Here is a 24,281-nt window from a genome sequence, read left to right as displayed (position 1 = left end):
GTGTGATCTGGAGATTTTTTTTCTGACAGCATTTTTATCGACTATTTGGAAATTTCACACAATGCATCCCCATCACACCCACTTCCCAGGTCTGCTCCCTGCCAGCAAGATCTCATCTCCCCCCACCCCACCCCCAAAAAACCCAAAAAAGCAAGTCTAATTTGTGTTGCCCACATATTCACTGGAGATAAAAACAACAACAACAAAACCCTATTTTTTACTATGTGTGCCTGTATGGGTATGTACAAGTACAGGTGCCAAGGTGTTACATTCCCTGGGGCTGGAGTTATAGGAAGATTTGAACCTCCAAAGGAGGATGCTAGGAACCAAGCTGGGGTCCTCTGCAAGAGCAAGAACTTTTAATCATCTAGTCACCTTTCCAATCCCCCAAAGTTGTTATAGTTTCATTGTAACTATACACCATGGCATACAGAAGACAACTTGCAGGAATCACTTCTCTTTCTCCATCATGTGGGTCCTAGGAGTTAAACTCAGAGGTCAGTAGGCTTGGTGGTAGGCCCCCTTTACCAGTATTGCTAGCTCTTCTTTATTTTTTGACTTGGACAATTTTTGAAATCAAATGTGAAAGTGGGCATCAAACACATGCCCTGGTGTTGCCAGTGTTTTGTTGTTTAACAAAGTGATGAGCAACTAGCTGGGGGAACCTCTCTCCCTTAACTGGTTCTTTAGGAATAATGTAAAGCCAGAGAATATTCCCATATATCCCTGGATTCACTAGAGACTTCTAGACCTCTGGGCCTCCAGTGATTCCTGAAGATTCTCTGCCATCTGTATTCTGAACCATTCCATCTCTGTGACTTAAAGGAATGATCTGTTTCCCCAACTCACCTGGAACCCAGGGTCCAAGGACTCCAGCCTTGCATAGATCTGCCAGGACTGTTTGATAAGACATTCTGTTTTAATGTTGCTCATTTAAGCATCAGATCAGCATATTCTCAATTAAGCAAGTGTATTAGGGTTCTTTAGAGTAATGGATCTGAGTCTTTTTCCTCTCTCTCATATGTATATATAAATATACAAACACACATACATTTATTAGAATGACTTACAGGCTGTGGTCCAATGCTACAAGCTGCAAAAATACACAATTATGACAAAGGTAATACCTGGAAGAAGCCAAGGGCCTTCCAGAGGCCAAGCTGAGGCTCAAGGGGCCTTGGTGATATTTGGCTTTTGATTATTAGCTGTTTCCTGCTGAGTTTCTTGTGTGCTATTGTCGCTTTTCTATAATTTATTGGGCACCATTTCCTTTCTTTTTTCCTTTTTTCTTTTTATTTATTTATTTTTCAGAGCTGAGGACTGAACCCAGGGCCTTGAGCTTGCTAGGCAAGCGCTCTACCACTGAGCTAAATCCCCAACCCACCATTTCCTTTCTACTAATGGAATATTTAGATAATCTTCTGTGCTGACAGCTATGCACAGCCAGAACCCCAGTTCAAGCCTCCCTGTAATTATTGTCATTGGCAGCATCTGGCCAGGTCCATCCCTGGAGGGATGAAAGTATCTTATCAGAGATACCTCTGTATTCTCTAAGAACAGACTTAAGCATCCAAGACCAAACAAAACAACACCCATCTCCTGGGTCAGGCGAATAGCTTTATTTTTTGTGCAATTTAGGGTGAGACCCTCCTTTCTTACAGCCTTACTAATATTATAGACTCCTAACTCCTTACCTAACCACTTCTAGGAATGTAGTTTGAGCACACAGATTCCCTTTTCTGATGTAGTAACTGGTCATTAGCTTGCAGGTGACCTCCTCCTTTACCACTCCCCTTTTGGGTTGTAAAAGAAAGTCTGACAGCCACTGTCTGAGGAAAATTCTTACCTCCCTTTATGACCCTGTAGGAATTCAAGCCTGGTGACCTGGCTGGAGGGGGAGGATTGCTATGGCTTGGGTTTATAACTGAATTCCCTAGAGAACTTGAGAATGAAGAACTGAGGGGTATAAGAGATTCAGAGGAGGAATTTGAGAGAGAGAACTTGAGGACGAGATGGAAAAAAGAGAATGGAAGAACAAGATGGGTAGGAACTGGAGAGGAACAAACTAGGTAGGAAAGAACTAGATTGAAGGCCTTGAAGAGAGTACTAGAGGAATGAGATGGAAGATGAGGAAGAGCCAGATGGGGAGGAACAAGATGAGGGAGATAGGAGAGGAGCTAAGATGGAAAGGAACTAGATGGATGAAAACCTAGATGGGGCAGAATAATATGAGAGAATTAAGATAGAACTTAAAGAGGGGACAGCAGATAAATGTAGACAGAAATCAGGTAAGGAAGGAGCTAGGCATGAGAACAGAATAGAAGCTGCGTAGAGAGAGAACTGACAGAATAATAAAGTGTATGGATTAAGGAGTTTCATGTACATAGATTCATTTCATATCATCAAAGATTAATTATCAGCTGGTTGTAGATCCTTCCAAGACCCTGGGAGGGGACTACCAAGGGGCTGGACCCCCATAGTCACCAATAGTCCAAAAAAGGCTGTCTACCAATGGAAGGTCCAATAATAGAGTTCAGTTCACAAGGCTGGATGTCCAGCTGGTCTTTAGTACATGCTAGAATCTCTAATGCCAGGGGAAAAAATGTACTAGCATGAATGAGAGCAAGTAGGCAAAGAGAGCAAGCTTCTTCCTTCTATGTCCTTTATATAGGCTGCCAGCAGGTGTGGCCCAGATTAAAGGTGAATCTTCCTACCTCAAAAAATTTAAGAACAAAATTCTTCAGATGTACCCAGCTGCTTGTGTTTTAGTTAACTGTAGATGTAGTAACATTGACAACCAAGAACAGTCACTGCAGCAGGAAACACAAATTTCAAAACAATTATATTTATTTATATACATTCTTTTGGTTTTTGTCACTCACACTTTACCCTGTGCATAATTATCACTGCAGTTTTTGGTAACTGGCTTTTTAGATTTAGGAGCATTTTCAGATTTCATATTTTCTTTAATGGCTAAATGAAGCAATCAAGAACTCCCTGATAGTTTCAGGCACCCTCAGGCCTGCTGGGTGGTGTCCTGAGCTGTTCTTCAGGTGTGGGACTCTCCTTACTCAAAGTCTGCAGAGTGCATCTCAAGGCTGAAAAGGCAGTGGTTTGAAAGGCACTAGGACTGCAGTTTGGATTGCCTCTTCTTGAACTTAATCCCGTGTGTTTTCTGATGCCCAATAAGGTGTGAGCTCTGAGTGAAAGCCCTCCCACACTTGGTGCACACATATGGGCGCTCCCCAGTGTGAGTTCTCTGATGCCTGGTAAGGTGGGAACTCTGGCGGAAGGCTTTCCCACATTGTTGACAATGGTAGGGCTTAGCCCCAGTATGAGTTCTCAAGTGTTGAGAGATGGCTGAGCGGTCATTGAAGGTCCTCCCACACTCGGAACACTCAAATGGTCTCTCTCCACTATGAATTCTATAGTGCTGTGTGAGGGAGGAGCTCTGAACAAATGCTTTCCCACAGGCCATACACTTGTAAGGCCGTTCTCCTGTGTGGATCTTTTTATGGACAGAAAAATACCTAGCATTCTGAAATAGTTTGCCACATTCACTGCACCGGCAAACTTGGCTCCCCTTATGAATTTTTATAAAAAATATCTGCTGAGCATGATGGCTGATGGCTTTGTTACAATTGTTGGCTCTCCTAGTAGTCCCCTCTTCAGGACCCTTCTGGTACGTTCTCACATGGGGACCATATTTTATGGAAGTGCTAGTTTCCCTGCCTTGCCCTCTTTCAGAGGTCTTCAGGTGAATTTTTATATGGGGACTGTGTTTTATGGAAGTACTCATTTCCCCGACTCTTCCACCATTAGAATCCTTCTGGTTAATTCTTACATGTTTCAAGGAATTCCTGTTTCCTCGGACTTTACTCCTTTCACAGTCTTTCTGGAGAATTTTTACAGGGGAAGCACGTGCCAAGGAACTGTTCCTGTCCCTGGCTCTTCCTAACCCAGACACCATCTTGTGATTTTGTACAGATGAACCCTGTGTCATGGAATTGCTGCTTTTCCCAATTTTACCCCATTCAGCACGTTTCTGGTGAATTTTTATAGATGCATCAGGTTCCACGGCATTGCTACTGTCCCTGACTCTGCCCCCCGTTTCAGAGCCAGTGGCTTGCTGGTAAATTTTTGCAGGTGCTATAAGTATAATGGGATCTCTGCTGTCCCCAACTTTACCCTGCTCATAACTCTGCTGAGGGTTTTTTTCAGAAGGACTATGTGTCATGGAATTGCGGCCATCTCTGACTTGGCACACCACAGAGCCCTTTTGCTGATTTCTTATGGGTGAATCTCGTGTCATGGAAATGTGTTTTTTCTTGGCTTTCCTCTTTCCAAAGCCCTTCTGGTTACTTTTTACATGCAAGTGCTTTCTAGGAAGAACTTCATCGAGTGAGTCCTGGCTTGTGTGAAGCCTAATTTGCCCCTGAGACTGGGGGCTTTCAGAGATCTCCTCCTGAGGGAGGTCTTTTTCCTCTACAACCTCCACTTGATTTGATTCTATGGTATGGATTTCTTGCACCTCATTTTGTGAGATATTTTCAGTAACAGTGGACTGGGTACCATTACTTGAGAAATTTTTTGGTTTTGGGTCACGAATTGGTTCTACCACAGAACTGGGTGATTTTGGACTTAACTCTTTGTTTCCCAATGTAGGCTCCCACCCTGAAAGAAACCAAAAGATAAGCATACTGTAGTTAAAAATGACAGAATGACAGTAAAACAAACAGTATTTAAAAAATGAGATTACATCCTCTCCTCAAATAGTCATTCATTTTAGGGAATGGCTGACAAGCTCTTTAGCAGCAAAACCAGGCATAATCAATTTGGTGACCGATGGGTGAGGGGAAGGAGCTTCCTCTCATTCCCCCAGGCAAACCGAACCAGAGGCTGCCTCTGAGTACGTAAGTTTCCCTACCCATGTTGGGTCACAAGCCCAGATAAAGGTTCTGGACAGAATAAGAGAGACCCTTGAGAGCACAGCCAGTCCTGACAATGGGTAGAGAGAGAGTGCGAGTCCTGAGGGGACCCTGCGGCATTCTAAATGTAAGCATGGTCTTACCTACTGAGACCAAGTTGCCCAAGGTCTCCAGCATCACATCATGATACTCAGTCCTCTGCACTGGACCTAGTAGCTGCCATTCCTCCTGATTGAAGTCCACAGCCACATCCTGGAAGGTTACTGGCTCCTGTAATGTTATGAAAATTTGGTGTTTGTCAATGTGGGCAGAATAAAGGCCACTGGGACATTATACCAGATAGGGACTCTTCTGCTTTGGTGGTTTGGTCAGAGACAATGACTTCTCAAGCCCAAAAGAGACCCACAGGGTATTTCTCCTAAGTCTGGGTCCCAAGCTGGTAGACAGAACCCCTGATTGACAAAGAGCTACAAGTGTAATAAGGAAGCCATATCAATCACACCAGCATCTGTGTCAAGGATGCACTGTAAGGACAGCATCTCACCAGAGAACCTTCTCCCTCTAGAAACAGCCTTGAAGCTAGAAACACAATGAAGCCATAGTCCTTGCCTTTGTGGACAGGTCTGACCTATGTGGAACATTCACCTATGCTGTGTCAGTTTTTTATGAGCAGCTACAGATTCTGAAAGGAAGACTCTTCCACTTCACCAACTCGCCCAGATAGGGGAGGTCTTTTGCCCAGACGGAGAAGAGCCTACCTTGGGAGGAATAGAATTCAGGAATGGGATCAAGCAGTTTCTTCCCATTCACAGTAGCAGCCTTACTTGCAGCCTACTCTAGACTGCTCATTACCTGAGAGCCAACAATTTCAATCACATGCCTGAGCCAATATAAACCACTTCCAGGGCAAACAGCACTACTGCCATATACACGCCACATCCTATAGCTGACAAGGCCGACATCCTGCTGCAAGCACGTCACCTAGTTTGTTCTGAGACACACCTGAGCTGTGCTGTTCCATCCCTAATTCCCCACTTGAGTGTTTCTGAAGGACAAGGGCTCTCTGGTTCTAACCAGGGTACAATGTGGTTCTTACAGGCCACCAGTGGTTGCTCTGATTCTCATGTTCCTCAGCCTTGATCCACTTACTCTTGCTTTTTGCTTTCTCCGTGGCCAGGTCTCAATGTCAGGAGGCAGGGTTGCCCTTCACACTTGGGTTGCTTCAGAACTGCACTCAGTCCCAAGAACTCAGAAGGTCAGAACTGCCTATCTTGTGGGAAGCCTCAGCAAAGCTCAGTGTAGAAGGGGACATTTTAGGGGTGGGCCCCCCATAGAAAGCTGTGACCAAAGAACAAAAGGTCAGGTTCTTGCTTACCTCAGGTGGTATAGTAACTGGTAAGGTGGCCATGTCCTTCTTTTTCTCTTTCAGTCGATCAGTGGCCTCATTATGGCAGGCAAGCAGAGCTGGAGGAGACGCCACATGAAGGGATCAATGGGGTGGTAGCCTTCAGGCAGGCAGAACTGCCAGGCTCTGCAACCCTTGAGCTGTGCATATCCATGTCCCTTGATGGTCTATGTTGCCTTCTTCACTACAGATAACTAATTCCCATACCTGAAAGGGCCCAGATTGTCACCCTGCGTGGACCACTGTTTCCATCACTGACACCTTTTATTGCCTTTCCCCTCCAGCATCTGTTTCAGGCTCTAGCTTCTGAGGCAATGGCCTCACACCTCCTCCTTAGTGGTAAAGTCTGTTTCTAGTCTATAAGCCCTTATCATGCTTGTGTGGCTCCTCTTCCTTTGGTCACAGGGTATGTACTCATTTTGTGCTTCTGTCACCTTAAATATTCCTGGCCAGTACCTACAGCCCTCCCAAGGACTCCTTCAGATCTAGCCTTCCTCATGTGTCTTTTACAATGCTGATTCTACTCCAGCCAGCATGGGGACAATGTGACTCAGGTTGCTCTACCATGATATCACTCCACCACCGTAAATGGACTCTTGTAGACACGGGAGATCATAGACTTTCAGAGCAACTGAAGCTTTTGCTGGAACATTTCGGAAAGACAAATCCTGTGTTTGGAAGCCTTAATGGGAATGAAGCCAGCTGAAGGCAGCCAACTGAGGTATGGAAGAAAGGATAAGTTGAGGTGCTTATTGAAATTCCTAGGTATAGATGTTCCTAGAGTTAGAATTTGGAATTTTTCCAGTAAACTTTCCTTCTTCTTGGAGCTGCTTTTAAGGTTTTATGAGTGACACCAAAGAATCCCAACTAGTACAATGACCACAAATAGTTTTCTCAGGGTCCTCTGTGAATGGTCAGGGTCATTAGGCTGTGACATATTAAACATAGGGTAAACTCAATTTCATCTCATAAGCACTACTGCTTTTTTGGTGTCTATATTTGTGGTGTATGTACATTTGTGTGTATGTGTGTTTGGGTGCATGCAGAGGTCAGATCTCTGGTGTCCTGCTCCATCACTCTTTGCTGTATTCCATTGAGTCATGATTTCTCACGGAACTTGTAGCCAGGCTGGAGGCCAGCAAACCCTAGTCACCTTGCTGTCTCCACCTACTCTAATAGTGTGGTTATAGGTATTCATGACCATGACCAGATTTTTAAATGTAGTTTCTGGGGAGTTAAACTCCAGTTAACTGTCATTAACTGCACCCCACTCCCAAATTCTGAGGATTAAACCCAGAATGCTGTACAGTCTAGGTAAGTGTTCCACTACTGATGATAGTCCCAGCTGCTTTCTATTTTGAGGCAGAGTCATGATAAATTGCTCACACTGGCCTTGAACTGGTGACTTGACTTGGACTCCTTGAGTATCTTAGATTATAAGCCTATACAATTAGGTCTGGCAAAATATATTAGGGTTCCAGAGACCAGAGCTCTGGCATTAGCTTCACTGGCCTAAAATCAAGACATTAACAGGGTCGTGTTCTTTTGGATACAGGGAAGAACCCATTCTTTGCTTTTTCAACTTCTCCAGGCTACCCAGAATTCTTGGCTCATGGCCCACTAGCACATCTACCCTGCTCCCTTTCTTCACTGTTCTAGTCGTAGCAGATATCAGGGACAGAAACAGCCTCCATAAACTCCACCAGTATCCTGACCTTTCCACCATCTTATTACCATCACATGGGTATTCACTTTGTCATACCACATCTTTTCTGCAGGACCACAGGCTCAATAAACTCGAGTCCTGCCTTAGTTACAACTTCATTCACAGCCCCTACAAAGAACTGGAAGGCTGGCTATGTGTTAGGGATTCAGGGATCCCAAGAGGATTTAAAAAAAAAAAACTGCACTTGTGAGCTTCCATTGAGAGAACAGGGCTGGATACCAACCACTTCAGGTTTCCATTAACTCTGACCTGGTAACAAGCGGAAGACACAGATGTTTGTGGTCTGGAGTGGGAACAACCCATCCTTAAGTGGGAACAACCCTTCAGCACTCCTCATTCCTCCACAAAGCCTTAGATGTTTCTAACTTCACCATTCCATGACACTCACCATCTTCCTTAGACACCGAGGTCACGTTCTCCACCAGGGTCACTGCTGCTTGGCAATCCTTGGGGCTCTGTGATTCCACCCACACCCGCAACTTCTCAGGCAGTGCGTTGAGGAACTGCTCAAGCACCAGTAGCTCCAGGATATGTTTCTTTGAATGTGTACTGGGCTGCAGCCACTGGTGACACAGCTCACGAAGCTGAGACACAGCCTTCTGGGGATCATCTGACTCTTCATACTGGAAATGTCGGAACTTTTGGTGAGCGACTTCAGTGTCAGTCAAATGCTTGCTTGGTTGTTGAGATGCCTCAATGTTGCCCAGGCTCAGGTCTTCTCCACTTTCCAAATAGAGGGATTGAATCAGGGCGTTCCGGGGACCGGCCACATCCTTGTTCAGTGTAAGGACCTCAACAACGTTGATCTTCATCAAGGGATTCTCATCAGGAAAGGAATTTATTCCAGGGTCCAGAGAAGGCTTCATCAAGGGACTCTCATCAGGAAAGGAATTTATTCCAGGGTCCAAAGAAGGCCCAGAAGATTCTATAAGTCAAAACCAGAGCGAAAGCTAGGCTGGGCGGCGCACTCCCATAATTGTTTTATACCTGGGAGCTAGGGGCAAGAGGGGATCCCTGCATGTAAGAGTCTAGCCAAGTCTATATATTCAGTTCTAGGCCAACTAGAGTCACAAAGACAGATTCATCTAAAAAACAAAAACAAAAACAAGGCTGGGTATGTAGCTCAGTTGGCAGATAATTACCTAGCATTCAGGAAGCCCTGAGTTCAATCCCTAGCAATGCATTCAAACCAGGCAATGCAATGCACACCCGTACTCCCAGCACATAGGAGATAGAGGCAGGAGGATCAGGTCAAGGTCAAGCTTGGCTACATAGCAAAGTCAGGCTAGCCTGGGATACTTGAGACTCAGTTTCGTATACCTGTTTTATAGAACACAAATATTGTTTTATTCAGTACATAAGGAGCTGGCTCATTCTTATATACAAAGTACTATTATTAAGTTACATGCATTGCAGAGGACCTGTATAGATTTCCCCCATCTCCTGTATAGTTTTTTAACTTGTGTTTTATTTTGTATGTCAGTTGTTGGTATTTTGTCTAAAAAGAAGCAAAGTTCATGCACTTGCTTTTCCTTTCTGATTTTTCTTGGCCTAGGACCTAGCCCACACTAAATGAGTGCTCAACCACTGAGCTACATCAACAGGGAATCACACTCATTTTTGAGACAGGGCAGATAACCCAGGCTGGCCTCGAACTCTATGTAGTAGAGAAGGACATTAAAATTCTGATGTTCTACTTAGCTCCTGAGGTCAGACATTACAGGAATCTACCACAATACCTGGTTTATGTGGTGCTGGGGATTCAACCCAAGGCCTTCTGCATGTTGGGTAAACACTTTGTGAACTGAGCTATATCACCAGCCCCTCTTTATACTTTTTATTTGAGGACAGGTGCTCACTAAATTGCCCAGACTGGCTTGAACCTGTGCCTCAGCTTCCCAAGGAGCTGCGATTATAGACCTATAATACCAGGCCTAGCTATGTTTCTTGCTTTAAAAAAATCATTTTTTTTCTTTTTTACTTTTTCAGAGGTATGTCTCCTCCTCATCACCCCTAGAAAATGTTTGCTCCAATGCTTTGTTCTTTGGTTTTAGAAATGTATTCCAGGCGGGTGGTGGTGCTGTGGATATCGCTATATGGAAATAAACTCTGATTGGCCAATAGCTAGACAGGAAGTATAGGCGGAACTAACAGAGAGGAGACTTGAGAAAGGAGGAAGGAAGGGAGACTGGCTGGAGCCGCCGCCAGGACAAGGAAGATGTAAAGTACCGGTAAGCCACGAGCCACGTGGCAAAGTAAAGATTAATAGAAATGGGCTAAATATAAGAGTAAGAGCTAGACAATGACAGGCCTGAGCTAATGGCCAAGCAGTTTAAATAATGTAAGAGTCTGTGTGTTTATTTTATAAGTGGGCTCTGGGACTGGCGGGACTTGGTGGCGGGAGCTGGAGAGAAATTCTCCAGCTACACGGTGGTGGCGCACGCCTTTAATCCCAGCACTCGGGAGGCGAGCCAGGCGGATCTCTGTGAGTTTGAGGCCAGTCTGGTCTCCAAAGCGAGTTCCAGGAAAGGCGCAAAGCTACACAGAAAAACCCTGTCTCGAAAAACCAAAAAAAAAAAAAAAAAAAAAAGAAAAAAAAGAAATGTATTCCAGACTTTTCACTTACCCTAGATTCTAAGTGTGGATGTTAGAGAATGGTATCAACTTAAAAGAATCATGATATACATATTTGAGACAGACAGATGGATGGTGTAGTGGGTAGCCATTCCAACCTTGATCTGGAAGTTCCAACCCCCACTGAGGCTTTAGTAACTGTCACGCCTACAAGGCGGGGCCAAGAGAGGACCCCGAAGACCCGAGATCCGGATGCATGGGCTCTCTTGGTGCCTGGACCCTGGACGCTGGAGGTAGACCGAGCAGAATTCTCCAGAGAACACCGCCGGACTCCGACACACCTTTCCCAGACCCTGCAACCCAACTATCCCCTCACTTGTAAGTTACACCACTAAATAAACCTCCCTTTTAACTACGTGGAGTGGCCTTAATAATTTCACCAATAGGATGGTATACAGAGAGAACAAATACATTAAAGATGAGAGAAAATGTGTTCTTGAACAAAAATCAACAAACCATGCAAACATACTACTGTGTGTGGCTCTGGCCAAATACATGGCCACACCTGATTCTGGATTCTTGAACAAATCAGTAAGACTCTGAGCCCTCAGAGGTCTTTGTAACACTTGCAGCCTCAAATTTCCCTTTCCTCTCTCAAAGCTTGTACTCATAACTGAAATTATCTTTGAAGATATACCAATGTTTCTTGTGATTTCTTCAGATATTTATTCACTCCAAGCAATTCAGTCATATCACTAACACATTGGAATGGATAGAATTATAGTAGTGGTGATTGCTCTCATTCATATCATTTAATATTGAGGTCAGATAACAGAATAAGAGATGTTAGAAATTGCTTTACTACAGCTATAAATTTGTTATTCAAATTTTATGCAGGGTTTGCTTTTTTATGACCTCTGACATTTCCTTTTTCTTATTCACTGTAATCCTTCCTATTGAGTATTTTTTTTTTTACTCTCAGATAATGCAGTGGTTAAAGCTGATGACTTCCCCACAGAATACATCCAAATGGTCTTTGCCCATATGAGTCCTCTGATACAGACCACAATGAGGACTCCTACTGAAGTTTCCCACATTGTCATGCTTACAGCAATTCCCATCAGTAAATTCTTTAACGCTCAGTGGCTTCCTAATAGTGACTGGGTTCTTAAGACTAACCCTGGCACAACTGCGATGACAAATAGGAGAGCCACACACGGAACTGTTCTACATCATGCACATTCTCATGGTTTCAGAGTTCTCAGATGCCGTTATTTGGTAGAAGAAAATTTCCAAACACAAAATTGTTATTTTTTTTTTTCTGGGGAGGGGGGGGTCTATAGGTGTGAGTTTTCTCAAGGCAAGACTAACTTAGGTCAGAAGCCGTTCTTGCTCCAATCATATTTTTGAGATTTCTTCTCTTAGAATGAGTTCTCAGAGATTGAAAATTTCACAAAATGACTGTCGTCCACGTCTTACAGACTGATATCTGGTTTTAGCCTTATAATAGTTAAGGAGGTTCAAGATGAGCTGAAATTAGGCTTTCTCACACTAAACCCATTTACAGCACACTTTTTTTAATCTCTCTCTCTCTCTCTCTCTCTCTCTCTCTCTCTCTCTCTCTCTCTCACACACACACACACACACACACACACACACACTATACAAAGATCCCAGAGAACAAATACATGAAGATGAGAGAAAATATGTTTTTGAACAAAAATCAACCAACCATACAAACACACTACTGTACTAGGCTCTAGTCAAAATGTATGCTAGTTTTAAATTCTAGACTCTCAAACAAATCTATAAGGTTCTGAGTCCTCAGAGTTCTCTATATGTGAAATTCCATCATTTTTCATATATTTATTCTAAAATTTCATATAATTCTTTCATTTTCCACATGTTTGTTCTAGCATGTGGACATTCTCTTAGGCTATACAAAAAAATTAAATCCAGCAGTATCTGCCTCTTTCTCAAAGAAAACACCTTTTTCCTGTAATGTAAATTCAAATATAATTTATAAACCTGTTTACTGTTTGAAAGTGTTGTCACAATATATTTATCAGGTTCACTTCCTGCTTCATTTTTTTTTCCTTTTTGCTTTTTTGAGACAGGGTTTTTCTACGTGTACCCCTGGTTGTCCTGGAACTCACGCTGTAGAAGTGGCTGGTCTTGAACTCACAGAGATCCACCTGCCTCTGCCTCCTGAGTGTGCACCACCACCACACCCAGCAAGCACAACCTAATTTAGTTTCCCATGCCTATACAGGATCTTATTCAATTCAAAGCTTTCTTGAGGATGAATGACATTTGTCTTAGTATTTATCCATTTTCTCATATTTCTTCAACAACCACATTCCATGATGTCATTCTAGCAATGGTGGGAAAATGGAGAGGCACGCAAGCTGAATTGTGAAAAAGAATCCCAGCTTTTGATTTAATCTCAGTTCTGTGCATCAATAAGATGCACAGCATACCACTGTTGGGAGACTAGTGGAGATGCAGTATCTCATTTAATAGCAATATATGATATTCTAAAATCTCTTATTTTTTATGTGCTACCTGAACCTCTTGAAGTTCAAACAAGTTTATTTGATTAGATTAGCAAAACTCCTTGGATGTGTCTAAGGTTCCTTTTCTTTTTCTTGGAGATGAGGACCGAACCCAGGGCCTTGTGCTTGCTAGGCAAGCGCTCTACCACTGAGCTAAATCCCCAACCCTGGTTCCTTTTCATTTGTAAGTTATTGACAGAACAAGTAGAGACATGGCACAGTTAAAAAAAGAACTTTCAAGGTGAATGCCATTAGGTAATTCTTTACATGATTAGTCTAAAGTTTTACTCAACATTATGTCATCATGGAGAGAAAAGGGTTCTACTTCTTAAAATGATCTGTTTGTGGGGCCCCTAGTAGTGGGACCAGGACCTATCCCCAGTGCATGAGCTGGCCCTTTTGGAACCTATTCCCTATGCTGGGACGCCTCGCTCAGCCTTGATCCAGGGGGGAGGAGCTTGGTCCTGCCTCAACTTGATGTGCCATGCTTTGTTGACTCCCATGGGAGGCCTTACTCTTTCTGAATGGAGAAGGAGGAGGAGTGGATGGGGGTGGCTAGAAGGGAAGTAGGGGGAGGGAATGGGAGGAGAGGAGGGAGGGGAAACTGTGGTTGGTATGTAAAACAAATAACAAAATAGTTTACATCTTTAAAATAAGTTAATTTAAAAAATTCAGGCAAAGTTTTCCTTGCATGGCAAGGCTGGGGATGTAGCCCAGTGGCAAAGTACTTGTTTAGCATATGCAAGGCCCCTGGCATCAGTCTCCAGGACCACAAAAAGAATGTTAGCAATAAACATACAGACTATGAACAAACAGCCACAGGAAATCCCTTCCAGGCTTCCTTCACCCATAAGAATTCTCAGCAGCTTTTTTTTGGGTCTAGTTTAGCTAATCAGATACCTATATCCACTGATTCTACCTTTGAGTCAAACACACATTTCTCCCTAAACCTGCTACTACTCTCCCAAGGCAGTCATTATTGTCTCACCCCTAGATGCTAGCTACTAAAGCCTTCTTTCACCACAGCTCTTTTGTCACAAACCAACCAGAGTGAGCTGTGGAAAGCCATGTCACACCATGTATCCCTCAACAATAAAAGTCACTCCTCTCACAGCTAATGTGGCCAGGTGTCTCCTGCCAACTTAATCTGTATGTTTTTGTATTTTGGTTTTCTACTCCTAGCCCCAAATTTGGGTCCAGAGAAGGGGGTGTGCTAAGTCAGTAATTCCAGTCCCTTTGTGTTGTGGCTAATGGTTATCACCAAAGACGGCACCAGAGAGAGATCTGATAGGTGAACAGTGCCAGAAGCAGTGGCTCTGATGCTACTTCCAGCAGAGCATATAAAAACGGGAAGCATCCAGTAGCACACAGTGTGCGTTACACCCAACACATATACAGAAAAGTTGAAGACAGCAAAACCAGTGAATACTATCCAGTCGTTTATGAAGATCATCACAAAAACATAACCTTACAGCAAGGCATTTCTTAAATCTACTATGTTACCACTCTGACCACCTTGGAAGATTCTGTAATGGAAATAGGAAAATATTACTGATTTTCATTCGTTTTAGCACTAGAATATTTATTCATTCAGATGAATGTTGATGTGAAATAAAGCAAAATCTAACATCATGCGCATCAAAACCCAGAAATTTTCCTATTAAGTTAGGCCAGATACCTACTCTTTACTTTCAGAATCATGATGTTTTATATGTGATGATGCAACTATGTAATTATCCAAAGCAAAGAAAAGAATTAACATAGGACTGCAGAGATGCCTCAGTGGTTGTGGTGATTTGAAGGAGACTGATGCCCTTGGGCTCATATGTTTGAATACTTGGCCCCCAGTTGGTGGAACTGTTTGGGAAAGATTAGAAGTTGTGGCTGTGTCAGAGGAGGTGTGTCACTGGGAGTGTTTCAGAAGCTCATGCCAGTCCCAGTTAGCTGTCCCTCTGCCTCCGGTTGTGGATCAGATGTCAGCTCTCAGCTATAGCTCATGCATCATGCCTGCCTGCCTGTTGCCATGTTCCCCCGTGATGGTCACGTGCTAACCCTCTGAGACTGTTAGCAAGCCCCAAATGACATGGAGTTTACAGGGTTTTGGAGTTGTCTTGTTTGGTTTTGATCTTGCTTTGGTCCAATATTTCCTCACTTTCCCCCCTTTGGAATGGTAAAATACACTCTGTGACATTTGTGTGTTGGAAGTATGTAACTAGCCTTTTGTATTTAAAGGGGGTTACAGTTAAGAGACTGCCTTGAGCTTCAGAAGAGACTTTGAACTTTTTTGTTTTTATTTCAATTTTTGTTCATTATTAAGTACTAATTAGATTTTAGAGATCTGAGTTAGCCCCCCTTTTCCCTTCTTAAATGGCGAAAGGCATGTTGCTGGCATACATAAAAATGTCTCCCTAGAAATCCCATCTGTACCTCCTGCCTAGCTGTTGGCTATTCAGCTCCTCAGAGGACAGAAGAGGGTGTCAGATCCCCTGGGACTGGAGTTACAGATGGTTGTGAGTCCCTGTGTGGGACTGAACTTGGGTTTTCTACAAGAGAACCAGTATTCTAACCACTGGGCCATCTCTCTAGCTCTCAAGACTCTGACCTTTCAAAGTGTTGAGACTGTGAAAGACTATGGGGAGTTTTGGAGTTGGACTGAATGCATTTTGTATCATAATACTGCCATGGACTTATGGGGGTCAGGAAGTAGATTGGGGTGATTTGAATGAGAATGGCTCCTACAGGCTAATATATCTGAATGTTTGGTTCCCAGTTGGTGAAGCTGTTTGGAAAGGTTTGGTTGTGGTCTTGATAGAGGTGTGCCACTAGGGGTGGGTTTTTGAGGTTTCAAAAGCCCATGCCATTCCCAGATATCATGAGCTCTATCTTGCTTCCTGCCTGTGGATTAGGATGTATGCTCTCAGGTACTGCTCCAGCGCCATGCCTGCCTACCTGATTCCATGCTCCCCACCATGACAGTCAGGGACTCAACCTCTGAAACTGTAAGCAAGCCCTCAATTAAATTTTTTCTCTTATAAGTGGTCTTGGTCATGGCCACTTATATCTTCACAGCAACAGAAAAGTAATTAAAACACTAATGTTAAGAGAATTTATCAAGATGACAGATTCATCTGAATAACTGTGCAAGAAAGGATTAAACAAAACAGGTAACAGTAACAATATAAGTCTAATCAAATTTAATGTACATTCTCACAGGATATTCTCAACTAACCCAGGCAAGCTGGTGTTTATTTAGAGGATTAGATGTCCAAAGACATCCAAAGTTTTATTTATTTTTTTTAAATTACAAGGGGAATGAAAATTTATTGAAGTTCACTAATATACAATAAAATGTATATAGCATTATGGTATGCACCCAGAGCGGAAAAGCACAAAAGATCAGAGCATAAGAGCACAGAAGAGGCTTCTGTACTATGACAATAGTAATTTAGTCTATGGAAAGGTGGTGTTTCCAACAAGTACAAAAATGAATCAGACTATGAGGCTGAAAGAACTTATGTCCACCATATACAAAGTGTAACTGGATAAACAGAATAACAACAAAAAGCAAAGTTAAAAATGCTTGAATTCACAAAAGTATTCAGACAATATGCCTATGTGGTTAACAACACCACCAACAAGAAAACTTAGAAGAGAAATAAAAATAGGAGCCAGCATAGTAGCACATATTTGTGACCCCAGAACTTCTAAGGTAGAAGGATGATCAAGAATTCAGTTATGTAGTAGGTTGGAGGCCAGCCATATCTCAAAACAAAACAGAAAACCAAAACAACAACAAACCCCCAACACAAACATCACTACCACTGCACACAAATCCCAAATACCATAACCATTGCCCCATATAAAGACTGAGGCTGAGGATGTTAGTTCAGTGATAGCATGTCTGCTCTGCTTATCATGTGAAAGGCCCTGGGCTTAATCACCAGCACCATGAAGAAATGACTGCAGATTGGAAAATAACATACTAATTACAGCACACTACTTGAGTTCTCCATAGCTTAGAAGACATTAGTCTCAGAATAATTAGTAGGCCCATCCCTTTTGGGAACTCCCTCATGCCTGGCTCTCACCTGGAAAGATATCTTGAGGAATTTCTCTCTCCACTGGCCAGAAGTCTTCTACTTCTTCTAACTGAGATATCACATTTGGCTTGGAAAAGTGATGTTCTGCTCAATGGAAAAGAGACAGGGCTTGGGGAGTCTGCTTAGAAAAAATGCTGTCCTGTTGTAACACTCTATGCCTTCCTTCCCCCATGCTGTCACATGATAACTTTAGGCCTTGGGCAGTGATAACTACACATCTATTCCTTTTATTGGATTTCTTGGGTTTCCTCGACAGTAGAGGAATCATAAAGTAAAAAAGGGAGATTGTTCAATTGGGGGACATTCTGCAGAAGTTTTTGCTTCTTGGTTAAATGTGACAGCAGAGAAAGAACTGGTCAGGACTATCTGCATTTCTTGCTTCTGCCTAAACATAGACGTGAAGCTTGGAGCCACAGCTATACAATAACTATAGAGGACAGAAAACTTCCTAAGAACCACAAAGAAATCACAATCTTTGATGATATCTCTGAGCTGCTGGATACTGACATCTCATATGCTGGAAGTGCCATAAATTTATACCTGTCACTGCAGCTATAAATATCCCTTATAGGCTCCACCCAGTATTCAGGGGCTCTGATGTACTGACTGGATGAAACTTCTAAAGTTATACTGAAAAGCTGCCTTTTTCTTTTCACTACCAAGCTCTCCACTGCCATAACACTTCCACTCTGGTCTTTCCAGCCTAAGTTCAAGCGCAAACAGTTCAGAGGTACCACACTTTGGGAGTTAAAAAAAAAAAAATTGGGGGAGGAGGAAGAAAGAGGTAGAGTCAAGAATAAATAACCCTCAACTTCCAATCTTCTTCCTCCTCCACCTCTGGAGTGATGGAATGACATGTGTGTACTACCCTCCCAAGGACCAAACACATCTTTATAGTGGAGGTTGCCTTACCCACTGAAACCATGTTATTGTAGTTCTCCAGCATGATTTCCTTGTATAGGCACTTCTGTTGGAATTCCAGCTGTGCCCACTCTTCTTTGGTAAATGTCAGTGATACATCTTCAAACTTCACAGGTTCCTAAAACCCACAGGATGTTGTTCAGCCAGGGGGCTTCCTCTTCCCCAGAGACAGAAAAATGGGAAGGCTGACCAAGAAGACCCAGCAACATTCTACTTGTCTCATCTCAGGTTCCTTTGTGTGAGTCCGTGAGCAAACCGCTCTGACACTACTCAGGAGGACTTACGAGACCTCTGGTCTATGAAAACCTGTTCATTTCTCATGAACCAGGGCATAGGACTGTTAGTTCCCATCTACACTGCTTTTCTTGTAGTTGCAGAAAGCCAACCACGAGCCTCCTATATTCTTACACTTGTCAGTTTCTCCCCCGCATGCCCAGCTTTAAAAAAAAAAAAATAGTAGCAAATAGTTGAAAAGGGCTGGCGAGGTGGTTCAGTGGATAACGGTGCTTCCTACCAGGCCTGAGTTCGAGCTTCAGGACCCACACTTTGGAAGGAGAGAAGCGATTCGGAAAGTTGTCCTCTGTCCTCTACACGCAGACAGTGGAACACACGTGCATATCCACACACAAAACAGATGTAATAAAAAACCATTTTTAATTGAAAAGCCTCAGTCTGGCCTGTAGAATCCCAGTTCAGAAATTGGTTTTGGTTTTTGTTTTGTTTTTTTCCTTATTCTAACCACCCTCCTCCCGGAACTCTACGGTATTAGAGAACAAATGTCTCACCACCAGCCGCCTCCCTCAGGGGCAGACGCAGAAGCTGAAAGAAACCTCTACTCACATGAGGCCACACTGTGGGAAGCGTGGAGGCCATACTGTCCTCAAAGTTCTCTCGCTGGAGTAGGCAGCGTGCTGAAGAAACTAAAGGTGGAAGGAGAGTTGGGGGAGGCTAAGGAATGTGTTCTTTCCACCTCTGCCCTTAACCGGTCTCTCGGCGGGACATGACCAGTCCACCCCCACACTTGAAAGTGCCCAGCGAGTCCTCTCCCCGACTCCCACGCGCCTACAAGACAGGTTCCCCTCTAACCGCGCGGGGACAGATCGTCTGATGTCCTCCAATCCAGAACGCGTTTGGTGTTCTTAACCGTGTCCTACATCCAGAGCGCGATGTCTCTCTCTCAGGATCCGGACCCACGGCTACACAGCTCCTTCCGGGTCCGTAGAAGTGGAACCGCAAGCAAAGCCAGCTCTGGGCTCCAGAGGGTGTAAAGTAATAAAACAGAAGATGGGCGCTGTCCCCGACGGGCTTTCACGCAGCACTACGCGTGCCCGAGAAGACACAATGGCGCTAGCTAGCCCGTCGGTCTGCCCCGAACTGCGTCAGCTCACAGGTCCGGACTACAACTCCCAGACGACCCCGCGGGCGTCGAGGCGCTGCAGTGGGCGGTGTCCGTCCGGTTGGCGGCGTCCGTCGCGTTGGCCGCGAAGCTGATGTCCGTAGACGTGTGTTGTTGGCGGCCAGAGAACCAGGAGGAAGCCTCTGAAGGAGGATACAAAGCCGCTGAGCCCCAGTACCTCTGTGGACGGAACCCGAGCCTAGGAGAGAGTCGAACTAACTAACGGGAGTGAACGCGCGTGGACTAACGGGAAGTTGGGGACTGGCAAGGACGGGCAAAGGGTGGGCAGGAAGTGCTGGTGTTAGGGCGGCTGAGGGACGCTTGACGTGTGGCAGAGTAGGAAGCGCCGGAAGTAGTGGACGGACCGAACGTGCTGTATACACTGTGTGTGTGGTGTGGTGTGTGTGTAGTTGTAGGCGGGAGGTAGGAGAAGACAAGCTCTGCAGAGTTTCGTGAGGGGGAGGAGAAAAGGATGCAATCTTGCTGAAGGTTCACTCCCTTAAACAGAGAGGAAGAAGGGATTAAACTCTAGAAACAGAAAGTCAGCAGGCTCTGGAATTAAAAATCTACCGAAATTTCTATGACAAGACAAGCATTTGCGCCCAGATTTGTAGACTGGGCAGGGCTGTATGGTTTCGCAACTTTAAGGTTCCCGGGATGTGTGGAGACTTGATGGACTTGAAATATATGGTGGGCTACACTAAATGTCCACTCCAATTTTCCCCAGCAGAGGACGGGACATATAGGATCATAGGAGTATGAGGAGGAGAACAAAAATTTCCCCCAATCCCAGGGAGACTAAATGTAAATGTCCACACAGGGTCTGAAGAGATGCACTGTTAATTGTACCCTACACATAGGGAGGATGTGGGTCCTGGTAATGTCAGTGACCTGTGATTAGGTTTGCTCCTTGTGGCAGACTGGATCATATCCAGGAGAGGAGAACCTGAAGTCCGCCCTGACCGTAATCTGGTATGTTTTTAGCTTCCTTGACAGTCCAGAACGACACAGAACTCTATTGTATTCCTTATGCTAGCTAGTATTCTATCCCTAGGGTCTCTTTGTATTCTGTTCTGACTGATGTAGTCTTGGCTTGCTTGGGGTCCAGACACTGTGATGTTCTCTTCATGCCTAGAGCCTGCCGACTTACCTATCCTTTTCCACCCAGGGTTTGTGCACTCCTTTGAGGTTTCTAAATAGGGTCTCAACAACACTGAGTGTATCTGTGGTTATGTTGCTTATTCTTATGGTCAAAGTAGACTACATATTGTTCTTAATTTTTACTGCGATTAATTTTTATTTATTAGTATTGACTCAGAGATCATGCTACTTTTATTCTGATGGTATTTCCTTGGATTTTCTTTCCTTCTTTCCTCCCTTCTTCCCTCCCTTTCATTCTGGGTCTCATGTATCCCAGACTGTCCTTGAACTTTGTAGTTCCAATTTAATTCCTCTGCTGGAGTTAAAGTTGTGCACCACCGTGCCCAGCCCAGTGGAAAATTTTCAAAATTAGTGACAGTAAACTAGGTATAGGAAGAACCAAAGATTCATAAATTAACATTCACATATGTATGCACAAAAACTGCAATAACTTAAATAATATTGGAGTAAAAGATTCTTTAACAGTAGAATCGGAAAAATTAAATGTGAGGTTAATTTGTTGGGACATGCACAGGACCTCTTGACCTATTTGAGGATAACTTTTGAGATGCCTGACTAAACTTAAATAGGTGAAAATGCTTGTATTCTAGAATTAGAAGTCAGTGTGTAAGTATTACTTCTTCCCTTCATCACTAGATTCAGTAATAGTTCAAATAGTAATACAATGGGGCTTTGGAGAGGCTTGGCATCTTGGGCTTTGTTTTGTCCTTTCCCCAAAAAATGTAAGGGGAGGAGGGAAGGAATCTTCTCCCCTACACAGGAATGATTTGGATTGGATTCAAACTCAAGGAGAAAAGTCCACAGAAATTACTTGATCAGAAATTTTTTTTGTGTGTGAGTTGAGCCGTCTTGGCAGCTCCAACTAGGACTTTTGATGACTGAATTAGTCAGAGTTCTCTAGAGGAACAGAACTGATTGATTGAATGAATGAATGTACGTGTCTATCATCTATCTATCATCTACCATCTATCTATCTATCTATCTATCTATCTATCTATCTATCTATCTATCATCTATATATCAGCTATCCATCCATCCATCTAAGGAGGATTTATTAGAATGACTTACAGGCTGTGGACCAGTTAGTCCAACAATGGCTGTCTACCAATGGAAGGTCCAAGAATCTGTCTACCAATGGAAGGTTCAATCCACAAGGCTGGATGTCTCAGCTGGTCTTCAGTATACATCAGAATTCCAAAGAAGTAGGCTCTAATGTCAGTGAAGCAATGGACGAGAGAGAGAGAGAGACAGAGACAGAGACAGAGACAGAGACAGAGAGACAGAGAAAGAGAGACAGGGAGAGACAGAGAGAAGAGAGACAGAGAGAGAGAGAGAGAAAGCAAAGAGCGAGAGCTTCCTTCTTCTATGTCCTTTATATAGGCTGCCAGCAGAAGGTTTGGCCCAGATTAAAGGTAGATCGTCTGACTTCAAAAGATCCCAATTAAAAGTGGGTCTTTTCACTTCAAATGATTTAATTAAGAAAAAAAACCCTCACAGGTGCATCCAACCACTTGGGTTTTAGTAATTCAAGATGTAATCAAGTTGACAATAAAGAATAGTCATTTTAATGACATTAGACTCCCACAAATAATTCAGGATATTCTCTCTGTCTCAAGATACTTAACACAGTTCCATTTGTAAATTTCTGTTTGCCATGTGAGATAATGTTCATAATGCTTATCTGTGGGTTAAGATAGTCTTCAGAAGAAAAAAGGGCATCATTATGCCTATCATAGGAAAGGTGCCCTGTATACACATGTTTAGATCGCACTGACAGGTCAGCTTGAGTGAAACTCGTCTTTTCCAGGGGCATCCTCTCAAGTTGAGTTTTCAAATTAGAGGCCCGATCTGAGGGTGCTTTATAGTGTGTAAGTTTCTGGACTTACTGATAGCAAAGATCTGGAATTGAGTGAAATCTCAATGTCTAGGGAGCAGTCAGGCAATGGGAACCTTGGCAGAAAGCTTATCGGGAGTGCTTGAAAGGAAAGATGGATTTCCGTGGTAGGTAAGGAGAAAGAAAGGCTGAGTATTTCTTTCTTTTCTTTTTTTTTTTTATTATTTTTATTTTATTTGCATTGGTGTTTTGCTGCATGTACACAGACTGTGTGAGGGTGTCAGATCTTGAAGTTACAGACAGTTGTGAACTGCCATGTGGGTGCTGGGACTTGAACCCAGGTCCTCTGGGAGAGCAGTCAGTGCCCTTAACCACTGAGCCATCTCTCCAGCACCCGAGTATTTCTTTCAATTAGGAAGGAAGCCAGCATTTCAAAGCATTCTTAGTGAGTGAGAGGAACTTAATAATCTTCTTCCCAGTGCCCAGAAGAGAAGCTACGAATGGTGTGAGTTATTTTCAGGAAAAGAATCTAAGTATCTAAGAATCTAAGAGCTCTAAGTCTGTATACTTTATTCCTCTGGAATAAAATCCTATCTACAGAGCTTCAGTTCTGTTCTCATGCCTACCTCCTTTCTTGTCTGATTTCTCTCTGTAATTATCTGCTGTCTCCTCTAAGTTCTATCTTAATTCTGCCCCATCTTGGTCTTTCTCATCACATTCTTCCCCATCTGGCTCTTCTCATCTTCTATCTCATTCTTCCAGCTCTCCAGTCAAAATCCTGTCTTAAGTTTCTGAAGTTTACAGTTATATACCCATGCAGTAGCAGTGCTCTAGCTAAGGTCACCAGGCTTGAATTCTTACAGGGTCATAAAGGCAGTCAAGAGTTTTCCTTAGGCAGTGACCATCAGGCTTTCCTTTACAACCCAAAAGGGGAGTGGTAAAGGAGGAGGTCAATTAAGAGTTAAAATTGGTTAATATATCAGAAAAAGGGAATTTATGTGCTCAAACTACATTCCTAGAGGTGGTTAGGTAAATGTTAGGAGTCTATAATGTTAGTATAAATCCCACTAAGGTTGTATAAGAAAGGAGGGTCTGAGCTTAATTTATCTTAATCAGGAGATCGTTTGGCCTTGGATGCTTGATAGGTATTTCAGATAAAATATACTGTTATGAGTTCTTGGAAGCATACATAGCATGCAGGAATCGGCTAATATATATACAAAAGCTAAAATATCACCAAGACTTCTTTTTTTTTTTTAATTTGGTTTTTTTGAGACAGGGTTTCACTGTGTAGCTTTGGTGCCTTTCCTGGAACTCACTCTGTAGCCCAGGCTGGCCTTGAACTTACAGAGATCTGCCTGCCTGTGCCTCCCAAGTGCTGGGATTAAAGGTGTGCACCACCACCACCACCACCACCACCACCACCACCACCACCACCACCACCACCGCCCATAACCAAGACCTCTTAAGCCATGGTTTGACCTTCAGAAAAGTACTTGACCTTTCCAAGTAGTAGCTTTTGTGATAGCTGAATTCCATTACATTTTCCTGTAGCTTGCAGCAGAGGAGTATCTTTAGGGTTCATATGTGAGACCACTTTACTCATCCCTTCTCCAGGAATCTATGGATGAGGATGCCCGGCAGTCTAGTGGCAGGGGTGAGTCCTCAGTGTAGCCATATG

At 43.4% G+C, this 24,281-nt stretch overlaps 2 protein-coding genes across 5 annotated transcripts in view; one reads left to right on the top strand and one right to left on the bottom strand.

Annotated features, from left to right (window-relative positions):
* The window catches only part of Znf329 (zinc finger protein 329), an 88,195-nt gene that overhangs the window by 39,335 nt on the left and 24,579 nt on the right, over nucleotides 1–24,281 (top strand). The window lies entirely within an intron of this gene.
* Nucleotides 2,826–23,989, bottom strand: Znf274 (zinc finger protein 274). Of its 4 annotated transcripts, XM_052761435.1 has the most exons (9): nucleotides 22,995–23,988; nucleotides 19,296–22,788; nucleotides 19,050–19,129; nucleotides 18,201–18,327; nucleotides 17,277–17,372; nucleotides 8,448–8,984; nucleotides 6,304–6,392; nucleotides 5,072–5,198; nucleotides 2,826–4,674 (listed from the first exon to the last, which is right to left on the bottom strand). In XM_052761435.1, exons 3-9 carry the CDS (start codon nucleotides 19,080–19,082, stop codon nucleotides 3,125–3,127), a joined length of 2,559 nt encoding a protein of 852 aa, XP_052617395.1. In that variant the 5' UTR covers nucleotides 19,083–19,129; nucleotides 19,296–22,788; nucleotides 22,995–23,988; the 3' UTR covers nucleotides 2,826–3,124. The 4 variants fall into 4 exon arrangements, with proteins under 4 accessions (XP_052617395.1, XP_052617394.1, XP_052617397.1 ...); XM_052761434.1 differs by having other exon boundaries at nucleotides 19,050–22,788; XM_052761437.1 differs by lacking the exon at nucleotides 17,277–17,372 and having other exon boundaries at nucleotides 19,050–22,788; nucleotides 22,995–23,989.

This window comes from Peromyscus californicus, unplaced genomic scaffold (genome assembly GCF_007827085.1).
Source record: "Peromyscus californicus insignis strain IS unplaced genomic scaffold, ASM782708v3 Scaffold_4__1_contigs__length_199733344, whole genome shotgun sequence".
NCBI lineage: Eukaryota > Metazoa > Chordata > Mammalia > Rodentia > Cricetidae > Peromyscus > Peromyscus californicus.
The sequence above is the reverse complement of the archived record's forward strand: the minus strand, read 5'-3'. Positions and strand labels throughout refer to the sequence as shown.